Raw genomic sequence first — 13,181 nt, 5'->3', positions numbered from 1 at the left:
ATACGACTGTCTTACTGCCTGAACAGAAAGAACACACCGAGTTAATTATCTGTTGAATCAATGTATATTTATTTACATGTATTTATAGTACAACTGTTTATTATAAATTTTATCTGTAAATCTAACATATTATTCAGGCGATCTAATTAAACCCCTCATCAAGCTACAGACTGCGCTAGCTTGAATGTGTGAAAGCACACTTAACATTATCACTAGTTTAGACAGCTCGAAAACAGTTAATCTTCATTTAGTTTGCAGTGTGCAGCAACGCTGAAGGCATGCATAAGCAAAAAGGTAAGTTCAGATTTTGAAACTAGTCCTTACGCACTCCTGTCCCACATTCATTTAACTAGCTAGTAGCTAAGCTAATAACAATTGGTTGAAGTGTCTTTCATTCTGTTCGTTATTTGTTTACACTAAACTCCGACAAAATACCGTCATTAAAAAAATCTAGTCTGTGTAAGACCCTGCATTTTCTTAAACTCTTCATATTATCACAGAGCAAAGCTCGGACTTGTAATAGCAAAATACATGGGGACAGAGCGATAAGTGACAATTTTGATGATACAGTGTTCCACAGCACACGAGAACTGCGTGAGAGTAGTTTGAAATGCTTTAAGAAAAATTTGTGGTGAAAAACTCATCCCTTTTCTGCACCATTCACAGCTGAAGGGTGTCCACAGAAAATTACGGATGCAGCTCAGTATTGTGAAGCAAGTGCTGATTTGTCTTCGCCTGTCATTGCAGCCTTCAAAGGTACCTGCATCCTCTTTGAATGGATGACACATTTCACCTGAACACTTGTCATTTACGTGCATTTCCTTTGAAGTATTCCAGAAGGAGCTTGACACCAAACACGACAAATACGAGCGCCTTGTCAAGATCAGTCGGGACGTCACCATAGAGAGCAAGAGGACTATTTTTCTTTTGCACAGAGTGACAAGGTATGTGCATGGAAAATGTGTTTGTCAGTGAAGTTGAAGTTGGAAAGAAGTCTAACCATGTGTTCATGTTAAAACAGACTAGAATCCGTTTGATCTGATAGTATGGTTAATTTGGTCAAGTACGGTCCACAATTTAAAGGACTAGGATAAGCATTACATTGTACCGTACACCAACTGTACACCATATGTCTCCAATGTTGTTCATTAAGATTCATGCATTATTCATTATCTTGCATCGTCAGCAAAAATGTGAGAAACAAACCTGAACCTCAAATTATAAGGACCTTGCCCTGCCATTCATTCTAACTTTTTCTAGTAACATTTTGCCTTTTTGCTCTATTTTTCCACTTTTGCTGTTTTTTTATTTCTGCAATGAGACACTTCCACAGATGGCCCCTGCGTGTTTTACCAGGGAGGCGAGGTGCTACGAGGCGACGGTGAAGTGTGTCCAAACTCTGCCATCTTGGCTCTGTTGGTCAAGAGCTGGGTTGCATTGTGGAGGGATTTTTACAGCTTTCAGACATGCATAGGTGGTGGAGCTCACTCCCGTGCGCCTGCTCGGCAGATACTTAAACCTTGTTGATGGCTTGTATTTAATTACTGAATAAATGCATAACGCAAGAAACACTTGAATGCGATTGCGGGTGCCGGAAAGTTGGCGCCCAGCCGAATGCAATGAGCGTCAATAGAACCACGCGACGCAGACAAGTCCGAACAGCTACGTGGGTTGATCTGTCAAATAAGTAAAGTTGATCAAATGTACAATTAATACAGCTTCTGCTTGGACATCAACAAATAGCAAGCAGCTGTTTATTTCCGATGGGGAAAAAACAGCCACATGTCACTTGCAGATGCTGGGAACACCAAGGTATGTTAGATTGCAGGGTTTAACGTATGCCTAAAGCACTTTATGTGTGATTCCAATAATGCCTTGTGCACTACCACTTTCATATTACTGTATTATCATTCATAGTAGCGATGCCATAGTTCACAGTCTGATTGGCTTCTGGCTGCCCTGTTCTAGCAATACAGCTTTTCTCTAAACGAGGTCAGGTCACAAGATCTCACGACACCCCTGCAAAGAGCACATTCACACATGAGGCCTATAGTAATGTTTACTTATAAGGTAACATACAGAATATCCATTCTTTCTTCTTCTTTTTTTTTGATTGGAAGTGTTCCAGATGTAGAGGTCGTGTTGAATGAGGCAGATGGAAAACTGGATGGAGTGAGACAGAAAATTGGTCAGATTGCTGAAGAGCTGAAAGGAGAGGATATCTTTCAGTTTCACAGAGCGTTCACTGCAGGTAAGTTTGTCTTTATTCCTTATCAGAGAATATTTGGGCATTGACATCGGACATCAGTGTCAGATTTGCATGTAATTCTTTCAAAAAGCTAAAAAAAAAAAAAAAAAAGGTTAAAACATACAAACATTTCTGCTTTTCCTCGTTACATTATGCCTTTTTGCTGTATTATTTCCATTTTTCCTATGTTTTTGATTATTTTATTTCTACAATGTGCCTTGGGCCCATACAAATGAGCCATGGTCCACAAATGGCCCCCAGGCTGCACATTGGACACCCCTGGTTTACATATTTCACCGGGAAGGCGAAGTGTTATCAAATAACGGAAGAGTGTCTCCATGCGCTGTCCTCTTCTGTCTGTTATATAATTGATATAATTTCCTTACAGTAATTATTAACTGTGACTATCATTGCCCCACATTGTTTATTGCCTTATCATTTTCCTCTGTATTTACTAATGGGAAAGAGTACATTGGAATACAGGAGGTGAACAAATGTATTGCAGTTGATGTGAAACGGATGGCCAGTAGGATTAAAGAAGCTTTGTTTTTTCCTACTCCTTTTTGGACATGTGGAACTGCGAATTGTACTATGTAATGTAGTCCAGTGTAACTTGTATGCATGAATGATTTAAACCAGGGGTGTCAAACTCGAGCCATGGAGGGCCGAGACACCACAGGTTTTCTCTTCAACAAGTTTCTCCAGCAGGTGATTTAATTGATGAGCTGCTTCCCTCAAATTGAAGCAGGTGTTAATCACCTGCTTTAGTGACCGGCTGGAAGGAAAACCTGTGGTGTCTCGGCGCTCCATGGCACGAGTTTGACACCCCTGATTTAAACCATAACCATCTTAGCACTTTCGCTGGCCATGACTCCCGCTAGTCACCGGCTGGGCTACACGCTTGTGGAGTTGTTTTGAATGGCGGTGGTAAAGCACACTACATAGGCTTGTGGAGATGACCTGCTTGTCTGGCTCGTCGCTCCCACTTGGTTACAGGCTAAATGCACGACACAAGAAACGCTTCCTATTTTTCACTTTTAATGGTTACCCCGTGGGAATTCGGAGTGGAGTTATGATGTATACCGTTGCAGGTAGCGCCAAATAAAATTTTTTGTCAAGCATTGAGATTTTGCACTTTGTCCGGCGGTCTTTGAATGCGCCATAGTTGCTGTAAGTTCTACATGGAGACTCACATGCTCACTGAGCATCTTACACTATCATTCATTAGTGGTGAATACATTTTATAATTTAAAATGCATTTAACAAGTGTGTATTAAAGACAAGGCAGGGTTCTGCAGCTGAATTTAATGTAATAATTACAACAATCATTCTGATTGCAAATGTTGATCCAAAATCAGAGTGAGCCATGAGTTCACTTATAATGAACTAAAAACATATCATGGTGGATACAAACAGACATCTCAGTTTTCCCTCAGTAAAGTCTACCATAGTCTGAGCTAAATGCTAACACCACCATGCTAACATACTGATGACCAAAAAACAAAACACTGTAATGCAAGGCCAAATTATTATGGAATGTGCGTATCCCAACTGAATGGCATTTACATACTTACCAGAAAGTGTGTCCCCTTTGTTCGATTGGTCACGTTTAACTTTACCGTCGTGGTCCCCATTCAGCAATGCACTATTGATTTATTCCTGAACTGAAATCAAGCTCTCACAAAAAACATGAAGTGAAATGCACATGACTCTTCAAGCCAACCATCCCAGGATCCCCTCTCATGCTCTAATTAGATGGTGTTGACTGGTTGTGTGAGAGCCTGACCTTGGTGCAGGACTGCTTTTAAAACAGGAACACCCTCTGATAAAGTTGTTTTTCCACTGGCATCACTATCAGTTTTTGTTAGCGCAGTCAAAATGTCTGCAGAATTTGGAGGCAAACTGTTTCTGGGAGCTATGGTGAGCTGTTATCTAGCTTGTAGGGGGGAAGTCATTTTTAGATTGTAGTCATTCTGGAATCAATGCTGCATCCTCTGCGACGTGACCAGTGGCAGTTCCCACCAATTAGACTCGTTTTCCTCTCCATTTTTATCATCTTTATTAGAGCTCCCTGCACAGGATTTGCAGCTAATCTGGACATGGAGTCTCCAGGCATGTGTAGTGGCTCCACTTGTTTCATAGATGGGCCATTAAAGATATTGAGGGCAAAATCTGAACCTAATTGCTGCTGATAAAACAGGTCAGTGCTGTATTTTGATAAGCCCTAAGCGCCAGCCCAAGACAGTACATATACAAGTGGTAGAAGATTTCCAGAGTTAACCACTCTGCCAGTCAAACATATACTTTATGTGGGGGGTATTATGCAATACATTGTGTAAAATGCCCTTACTGCAAGGGTCTCAAAACTCAACATACCAAGGGGTTGCTGGATGGAGAGTCTGGATGAGGCTGGGCTGCATTCCACAAAAGGGGTTTCAAATATAAAAAAATATAAAACATCCATCCATCCATTCATTTTTTATGCCACTTATCCTCATTACGGTTGCGGGGGTATGCTGGAGCCTATCCCAGCTGACTTCAGGTGAGAAGCGGGGTACACCTTGGACTGGTCGCCAGTCAGTCGCAGGGCACATATAGACAAACAATCACATTCATACCTATGGACAATTTAGAGTCGCCAATTAACCGAACGTGCATGTTTTTGGAATGTGGGAGGATACCGGAGAAACCCCACGCACGCACGCACGGGGAGAACATGCAAACTCCACACAGAGATGCCCAAACAAGAGATTTGAACCCAGGTCTTCCCGATCTCCTGACTGTGTGGCCAACATGCTAACCACTTGGCCACCGTTTGGCCCTAATATAAAACCTAAATATAAAAATATAATCTATTGTAGCGTCGTTGCTTCGGGCTTCCCAGCATACCTTGAGGCACATGTTTTGTGAAAAGTTGCTCAAGTTGCATGTTTAGAGTTAACATAGTTGTTGTTGATTATTTCCCATCGTAGTTAGGGGTGTCCCGATCCGATACTGATATCGGATATTGGTCCGATGTCATCCAAAAAAAAAACAGCTTGCCTTTAAAATCTCTGATATTGGCACTCTGATACAAGCAGTCCATTCCAGACTTTGCGCCAGCACTTCTTTCTAGCAGCAGCACTTGTATTTAGCATGCAGAACCCTCTTCATCACAATGTTGCATCTGAATGCAAGACTTGTCATGCACAAGTTTCCCGTGGTGGCACAGAACCGCGGAAGTACAACCAATCACATCTGCCATTTGATGTTCACAACACCACGGCTTCCTGAAACATCTATTGCTGTTTGACACATTTGCAGAGCGTGAGAAACTTCCACGGGGCGGCAAAGTCATTAGCTTTAACAGAAAAGGGCCATCCCCTGGTGATTAATGTCGGGTTTAAACGATTCATCAACGTCTGAAGGCTTGTTTGAAACTTTTCATGCTTACCTGTTTTACTAAGAAACGTTAACTGACCCTTCCGTGAAAACGTAAAGGACGTGACTTGTTTCACCTTCCACGATGATACAGTGCTTAACAAAACAATTGCGTATGTTTCAGCTGCTCTACCTTCTGACACCCAGAGAGACAGAGCGAGAGAGAGAGCAATGCAAGTTAGAGCGAAGTAGAAGTGAAGCACAACCTCGTATCGGCTGTGCGTCGCTCTCTGCGGTTAGCTCGAGTGAGATAGCACGGCCCTTTGAAGTTCAATTGCTGCTCCAAAAGTAAACTACAGACACAAAGTCTTCCGTCCTGTGATTATTTGATTGTTGTTTACACAGCCAGAAAACAAATGAGGGGTCATCTCAGCCTGCCACAGAAAACGGCCACTGTTGTTCAATCAAAAGACAGTGGCAGGAAACAGGTTTGAATCATTATCTGCATCTATGATCTATACGCTCCAGATAGCCTGTAGTGTTTACGCACTCTCGGCTTGATATGCATTCTCTTTTTTTCTAGTTTTGTGTAAATCCAGTGCAAAATGACATCACGAACCATATTGCCAGGTGATACAGCAGCTCTGGACGCTGTTGCACAGCAGTGAGTGATTTATTTCTCTGTGACTTTCATGCATCAGGAATCCAGGAGTATGTGGAGGCCGCCTCCTTCCACTACTACATCCGCCATCGCAGCCTCATCAGTCTGGAGGAGATCAATGCCAAGCTGGTGTTCATGATAGGAGACAAGGTATATTTATAAGAGTGGAGCTTGTAAAGGATAATGATTTAAATGTGGCAGCTCAGTGGCGTATCGGTTAACATTGCATAAGAATTTTCTAGTTGGGATCTGGGTTCAGTGTGGAGTTTGCATCTTCTCGCAGTGCTTGTTTAGGTTCTCTCCAGGTCCTCCAGCTTCCTCCCACACTCTGAAAACATGCATGTTAGTTTGTTGAAGACACTGAATAGCCTGCATCTTAACAGATCATTGATGAATTTGTTTTGAATGAATACTAGACATGCTGACAACTACACACATACTTTCCGTTTGAACATTTTGAAGATTTCATCCCATGTTAGTTCTTCCACTTGGATTTTCAAGGCTTGGGGATGGGAAGAAAGAGACTTTTTCTCCAGTCTCACTATGGTTGGAACACCATACGCTGGGAGATACTGTATTGCTTTATTTGTAACCTCTGCCTTAGGCAAAGTGCATGGGTTTATGGTTTCAGTTCTTTGTTTGCTACCAGCCTAGCCCAAAAACAGTGTAATCAATTTCCACAAAATGTTATGGAGGGTTGTGGCATGGACCAAATCTAGAAGTCATTACATTTTGGTTTAAAATTAGATCCACAGGAAAAGGCCAACATGATGGAGTGTCATTGTTGTAAACAAATGTGCCGTCAGCTACTGTATGTAGATCTGAATATTGTTCCAATCACTGTACTGTACATTGCTCATAAGGCTCATAAATGAATTTCAAATGTGTTCTCACTTGTGTCAGGGCTCTGCTGACACCCATCCAATTGGAGCTCAGGTCCTGACCTTCCAGGTGATGCCCTCAGACTATCTGCTCGGCATAGCAGACCTGACAGGAGAGCTGATGCGCCTGTGCATTAGTAGCGTGGGCAACGGCGACATCGACACGCCCTTCCAGCTGAGCCAGTTCCTGTGCCAGATCCACGATGGTTTCTCCTTCATCGGGAACACTGGTCCTTATGAGGTGTCCAAGAAACTGCACACACTGCGTCAGAGCCTGGGCAAAGTGGAGGACGCCTGCTACACCCTACGAGTTCGTGGTTCTGAAATTCCCAAACACATGCTGGCTGATGTCTTCTCTAGTCGGAACACTCACATGGACCCAGAGGAAGGTGTGGTCTAAGTCCTTTACAATCTTTTCTTTAATTTAGCCCATCTTAATGTTGGAATATCCGGTAAGGGGCTTTGATATGTTTAATAATGTTCTTTACTTTTTCGTACTATAAAATAAAAAGGTTGGAATAAATCAAATGTATTTTTTCTCAAGATAAAGATATGATGACTTCAGCATTCTGCGCCAAGTTTGCCCTGCTTTGCCAGACTTTAGGTTCCTTTGATAACGTGTTTATTTTATTTCGCTCTCTGGCCTTCCTCTATCACACGCAGATAATCTAAGGTAGAACATGTGACCTTTGTTCAGGCCCATTCTCTGGCAGCCTCCTGACGCACAGGCACGCATACATACACAAAACAACCCCTGTATTCTTGGCACGGAGCGCCCCCCTCCTGTTATCTCATCACCTATAAGACACATCACTTGTGTCTAGTTTTTGCTGTATAAACTATGATCCAGTGTTGAAAAGATTCTTTGTGAGTTTTCTCATTTCTGCGTTGATCTGACAACTTGCAGGGCTTCTGCACGAGCTGTGTTTCAGTGAATCTTCATGATTTGATGAATGCTTTTGCATATTATCAAATGGTGCAATTCTACTTTTCACTCCCTGTTGTATTTAGCCTCTAGACTTAATAAAAGGGTAAGTCTGCCATCTGCTGGTAGACATCAGTACTGATGTGCGTGGAAAATGTAGTCATTGATGTCGGTGTTTGTGATAGAAGATAAAATCACACACATGCCTATCTAATGGCCTTTAAAACACAACCTCAGATTTTTATGAGCACTCTTCATAATGTTAACAATGTATTATTGTGGTTATAATTTTTAGTGTGTAGAATTACATCATATACAGAAAGGTGTTTATAACATTTTGCCCCTCTTGTGTAGCTGGCTAAGTTAATGAAAATAAATACAAAAACACATCCCAGAACCCAATTAATGAAACATTGCAGTTGAAAATATTTCATTGCATAGTGTAATAAACCAAAAATAATGTTTGAACAAATCATTTTCCTTATTAAGAACTGGCTTCACAATTCAGGAAAAAAAAAAGTTTATACTGATCTAACTTCTGTACATTTCCCATAAACACAGAATGTATCTCAGGAGTGTGTATCGCCTCCATGTGCCTGTATGCACTCCCTACCCCATGTGGGTGTGCCCCTGATTAGACATCATAGGGGGCTTTTGTGGCTTGCAACTCGATTTTTATTGACCTCCGGGTATTATTCGATACATAAAATAACATGAAACATTATGAAGGACAATTATAACATTGAAGGTTTGAAAATACTGATTGTTTTGACAAGATATCACACTAAGAATAGTAATTTTTGAAATATATTTAGCAGCTTAGCATATCTTGAATGGTTTTTGGCGTGAAAACAAAACAAAGAAAGGTGTACAATTTCAAAGTGGCCCCTGCATTCCTTGATTTTTTTTTTTTTTTAGTATGTGGCCCTCTGTGAAAAAATGTGGATACCCTGACATCAGAGGGTTTCCTGGGATCTCCTGACCTGGATCGGGCCATCGGTTCGTCCTCAACAGCCTGTTGTGCAACATGGCGGCGGCGGTGAGGAAAGATTATGTCACAGAGATACTTGTTTGGTTTCAGTTCTCAGGAATGGGCGGCCCAGTCAATATACAGTAGCATCATCTTACAGGAAGACACATTTCACCAGACGCACCACAGGGACTTGTCTCCTGGTGTCTCATCCATGCTCTTTTCACTGCTGGGCGACACAGCATGCCTTCTGGCCATGGGGAATGTGAATGTGTATGCATGTGGATGAGAGAGCTGCACTGAACAAGCTGTGAGGGTTGCAGGTATTGCATCATACAATCACTATAACGGTGAGATCACTTGGACTAATTGCAAAACAAACCAGGAATCAGATAGAAAGGATGACGAGAGGTAAAAGGTAAAAAATAAATGTCTGTATTTACAGCATTTACGTTTCGGTGCCGCTCATCTTGGTCATAAATGGATATGGGGATTGATTATGTTATGGTATCTTCTGCTGGGAGCAATTCAACTTTATAACCTTTCAGGTCATAAAGTGTCTAAGTAAGCAGTTGGCTCATTTGCTTGCCAGAGGACATTAAGTGCTTCTAATCTTGAATGCATAGCATGTGATCTCACTCTACTGTACATGCAAGGCGAGGGGATTTGCGCTGGCCCACATCTTGGCTTTCTTACGCAAAGAGTGGCCGAGGAGTGCAGACAGCACCCTGTTGTGTTGAGAAACTGAGCCTTTCATTGCTGAGTCTTGTCCATCAGCCGTCTGCCGAACTGAATGCATGAAAGGAGGCAGGAAGGAGGATGAAAAGACTTCATTGTCTGCAGAGTTTCTGTTGTGCTTTCTCCTCCTGCATTCCTTCATGGCAAAAACGTTTGGATGTTCATCATGTAAACAACATCTTTAGTGAAACTAGACACATCTAGTTGGCATATTATGCTCGATAATATATCCAAAAACAACAATGATACTGTAGCTCATATAAGTACACTGCTCACGAGTGGGGATCATGCTCTGCTGAATGTTAACCGTACATGTTGGATTTCACGTTTCCATCAATGAACCACAACTCCTCAGTGCCAGCAGCACTCATGCATACTTGACTCTAGGTAAGACACGGTGATGTTAGTACTCACTTGTGTTGCCAGTAGTGTTCGATTGGTCCGGTGTGTACCTAGGGTTGGGCATAGGGTGAATTTGAACGAAACCGGTTCCAGTTGTGATTCAGATTCCTCGTTGTGATTCAGGTTCCTAACGATTCTCGATTCCAATGCTTTTAAGAGGCAGGGTCATAAAAGTTTGCATGGTTCAAATGGGGCCGCTAACCAGAGTTCTTTTTGGATGAAATGTCTGAATTTCCCCATTTATTTTTTTTAGTTAAGACAAACTTTGTAGGTGTTTTCTTCTTCGTTGGTGCTCACAGCTATTTCTTATGGTCTGCGGCATCAAAACAGGAAATCGAAATTTAAAAATTTGAACGATCCCGGGAGAATCTAAATGTTATTCCCGGTTCCCATCGATGCTCGACACTCAATGCCCTACCCTGTGTACCCTGCCTCTCGCCCGAAGACACCTGGGATAGGCTCCAGCATACCCGCAACTTAATTGAGGACAAGCAGTCCAAAAAATGGATGGATGGATGGTTGGGTGTTGAATCCTTTCAGTGGATCATAAATACATACTATAGAATACAGTACTACTCTAAAGTCTATAGAAGTTGAATTTCTACAGTACTGTCCCTTGGTAAAATATACTGTAATAAAAATAGTTGTGCAATGGGTGTACTCACATTTGTGAGATACTTACACACAGGTGCATGTCAATAAATTAGAATATTGTGCAAAAGTTATTTAAATTCAGACTAAGACACAAATTAAAGACTTTGCATTTCTTTTGCTGATTAGAATGCAAACTTTACAATATTGAACTTTTTGACAATGTTTCACATTTTATGAGACACTGAATTTGGACAAACCCAAACCTCTACACTACAATATCATCAGTTCAGAATCAATATTTATCTGATAACATGACAAAATCATAACAGCTCATCAGCACATACGCCATAGACGATGTAAGTCAGCTGTGACAGTTGTCTGGTTTGGAAGTGGCAAACAAACCCTTTTCTGGGCTGAGACAAGCTAGCTAGTTTCGGTGTTTGACTGATACTGATACTTGCGGTGTCTAGCTTTTCTGCAAAAGTCTGCCTTGAAAATTTTTCAGAATGTCAGATGACAAGTCAATTTGGTAGTTATTGGGTGCAGGTCCCTCCAGACTATTCAGCTTGTTCCTCTTGGCTTTCTTTTGCTCTGATCAACCGATTAGAGGACAGAAAGATGCTGACATTATTGTGGGCCTGCTAGCTGGCCCTGTGAGATGAATCTAAGATATGACTGGTTAAAGAAGCAGCCCCATTGCTTAGAGAGTTTAGGTGACATCCACCAGCACTCCTGATTCTGTAGGCCCTGGGAAGATTACATTGACAAGGCAACACACCGAAGCTGAAATCTGATAGGACCAAAAAATGGAACATACATGTACACATACACTACTGGAAGCAGTGCAGCCAAGAGACACACAACGAAATGATGATAGTAGACTGTTAGGACTAAATTAATACAAATTCATGGAACAAATACTAGAATTTGCTTAGAATTTGCTGTTGCTTAGCGCTTCTGATATTGTTTAGGGCCAGCAGAGGCTTTGCCGTCCCTGACAGCAAACCCCTGGAATGTAAGCGTTTCACCTTAGGAATTAAACTACTGAAATAAATTAACTTTTCAAACATATTCTAACTTAGTGAGATACACCTGTATTTATTACTGCAATTTGTGGTTATACAAGTGTACTGAGAGGTGTTTTTTTTTAATTTGGCACTCCCATGTCAACATGACGCCTTTTTGTATATGTGCATGGCTTAGATCAAGGGTACCCAAGTATTACATTTAAAATTTCAAACTCGTGGATAGACCTTGGTAATGTTATCAACACAAACTTCAAACATTGCAAAACACACACCCAACATACCAGAGCTCGAGACATCTTCCATTTCCCATAGCAACCCTCCGAAGTTCACTCTTTCTTAAATGTAAAGTACATAACTCGGTGTCCACTCGGTGTTAGACTTTTGTTCAAATAATCTTATTTTACTCTTTTATACACAAAAAAATCACTTTAGTTGCGGAGTTGAGTAATTATTCCATGAATATATACCATTGTAATCATCATGGGGTTTGTTTTTCCATGGAATTATGTTCTTCAAAATTTTCATCGGCAGGCGGACACGAAGGTTATGTACTTTTCACTAATGATTACGTGAGTTATTTTTTTTTACACTGAGAATATTTGAATAAAACACATTAGAAACCAATTTCAGACATCGTTCTTTAATTCTAAGTAGAAATCATGACAAAATTATCAGAGAAAATGTTGTTTATTTCACAACAAAAGTAGACATGCTTTACATGTAACATTTCAATGTCCAAATATAGACACTTTTTTACAACATAGCCGTGCTAGCACAAAATAAAAACATGAACAGGCTTAATTTATGGTTTGGTAAGCTTCCTCACTCAATAAACGTCAGAGTGATAGGGATAGTACACATTGTTAGAACAACAATTTTGAATACTACACAAGTGAAGCTGAAGACAGCAAGGGTACCCTTGAGCTGAGCCATGCACATATATAGTTTTACACCACTGTAAACTACAGCTACAATAATAAGGCTGTTGTTGAATGAATAACGAAACGGAATGTTCGCAGGCTTGTGAATGTACATTTTTTAAAATCTCATTAGTTCATGTATAAGTAGGACTCTCAAAAAAATACTTAAAATGGTAAATAATTTATTTATTGTATTTATTTTATTTATTGTATTTATTTTAAGTATTAAATACAATTGTATTTGTTGTATTCAAGCACTGGGTGTGACTGTTCCTCGAGGACCCAGTTTATACACTGACATGGAACACTGACAATGACACAAAGTTGCAAAATGACAATCAAAGCGGAAAAAATAAACAACTCGTCCTATGATGCAAAAGACAAAATGAAGTTTGTGTCTGTGTGTCGGCGTGTGTGTGTGTATGTGCAAAAAACAGCAGTGTGCGATGTGTCG

General features: G+C 40.9%; 1 protein-coding gene across 1 annotated transcript; it reads left to right on the top strand.

Annotated features, from left to right (window-relative positions):
- Positions 1–8,235, top strand: tsnax (translin-associated factor X). Its single transcript, XM_054799654.1, has 6 exons — positions 1–294; positions 667–756; positions 830–944; positions 2,121–2,251; positions 6,310–6,419; positions 7,173–8,235. Exons 1-6 carry the CDS (start codon positions 279–281, stop codon positions 7,548–7,550), a joined length of 840 nt encoding a protein of 279 aa, XP_054655629.1. The 5' UTR covers positions 1–278; the 3' UTR covers positions 7,551–8,235.
- Positions 8,236–13,181: the final 4,946 nt, after the last annotated feature.

This window comes from Dunckerocampus dactyliophorus, chromosome 14 (genome assembly GCF_027744805.1).
Source record: "Dunckerocampus dactyliophorus isolate RoL2022-P2 chromosome 14, RoL_Ddac_1.1, whole genome shotgun sequence".
Classification (NCBI taxonomy): domain Eukaryota; kingdom Metazoa; phylum Chordata; class Actinopteri; order Syngnathiformes; family Syngnathidae; genus Dunckerocampus; species Dunckerocampus dactyliophorus.
This window is presented reverse-complemented; position numbering and strand designations above follow the sequence as displayed.

Bases quoted from the DNA above. Each gene is read 5' to 3' on its own strand.
- tsnax (XM_054799654.1), top strand. The intron at 945-2,120 runs GTATGTGCATGG...TTTGATTGGAAG, and splicing joins CTTTTGCACAGAGTGACAAG to TGTTCCAGATGTAGAGGTCG. The intron at 2,252-6,309 runs GTAAGTTTGTCT...TTCATGCATCAG, and splicing joins TCACAGAGCGTTCACTGCAG to GAATCCAGGAGTATGTGGAG.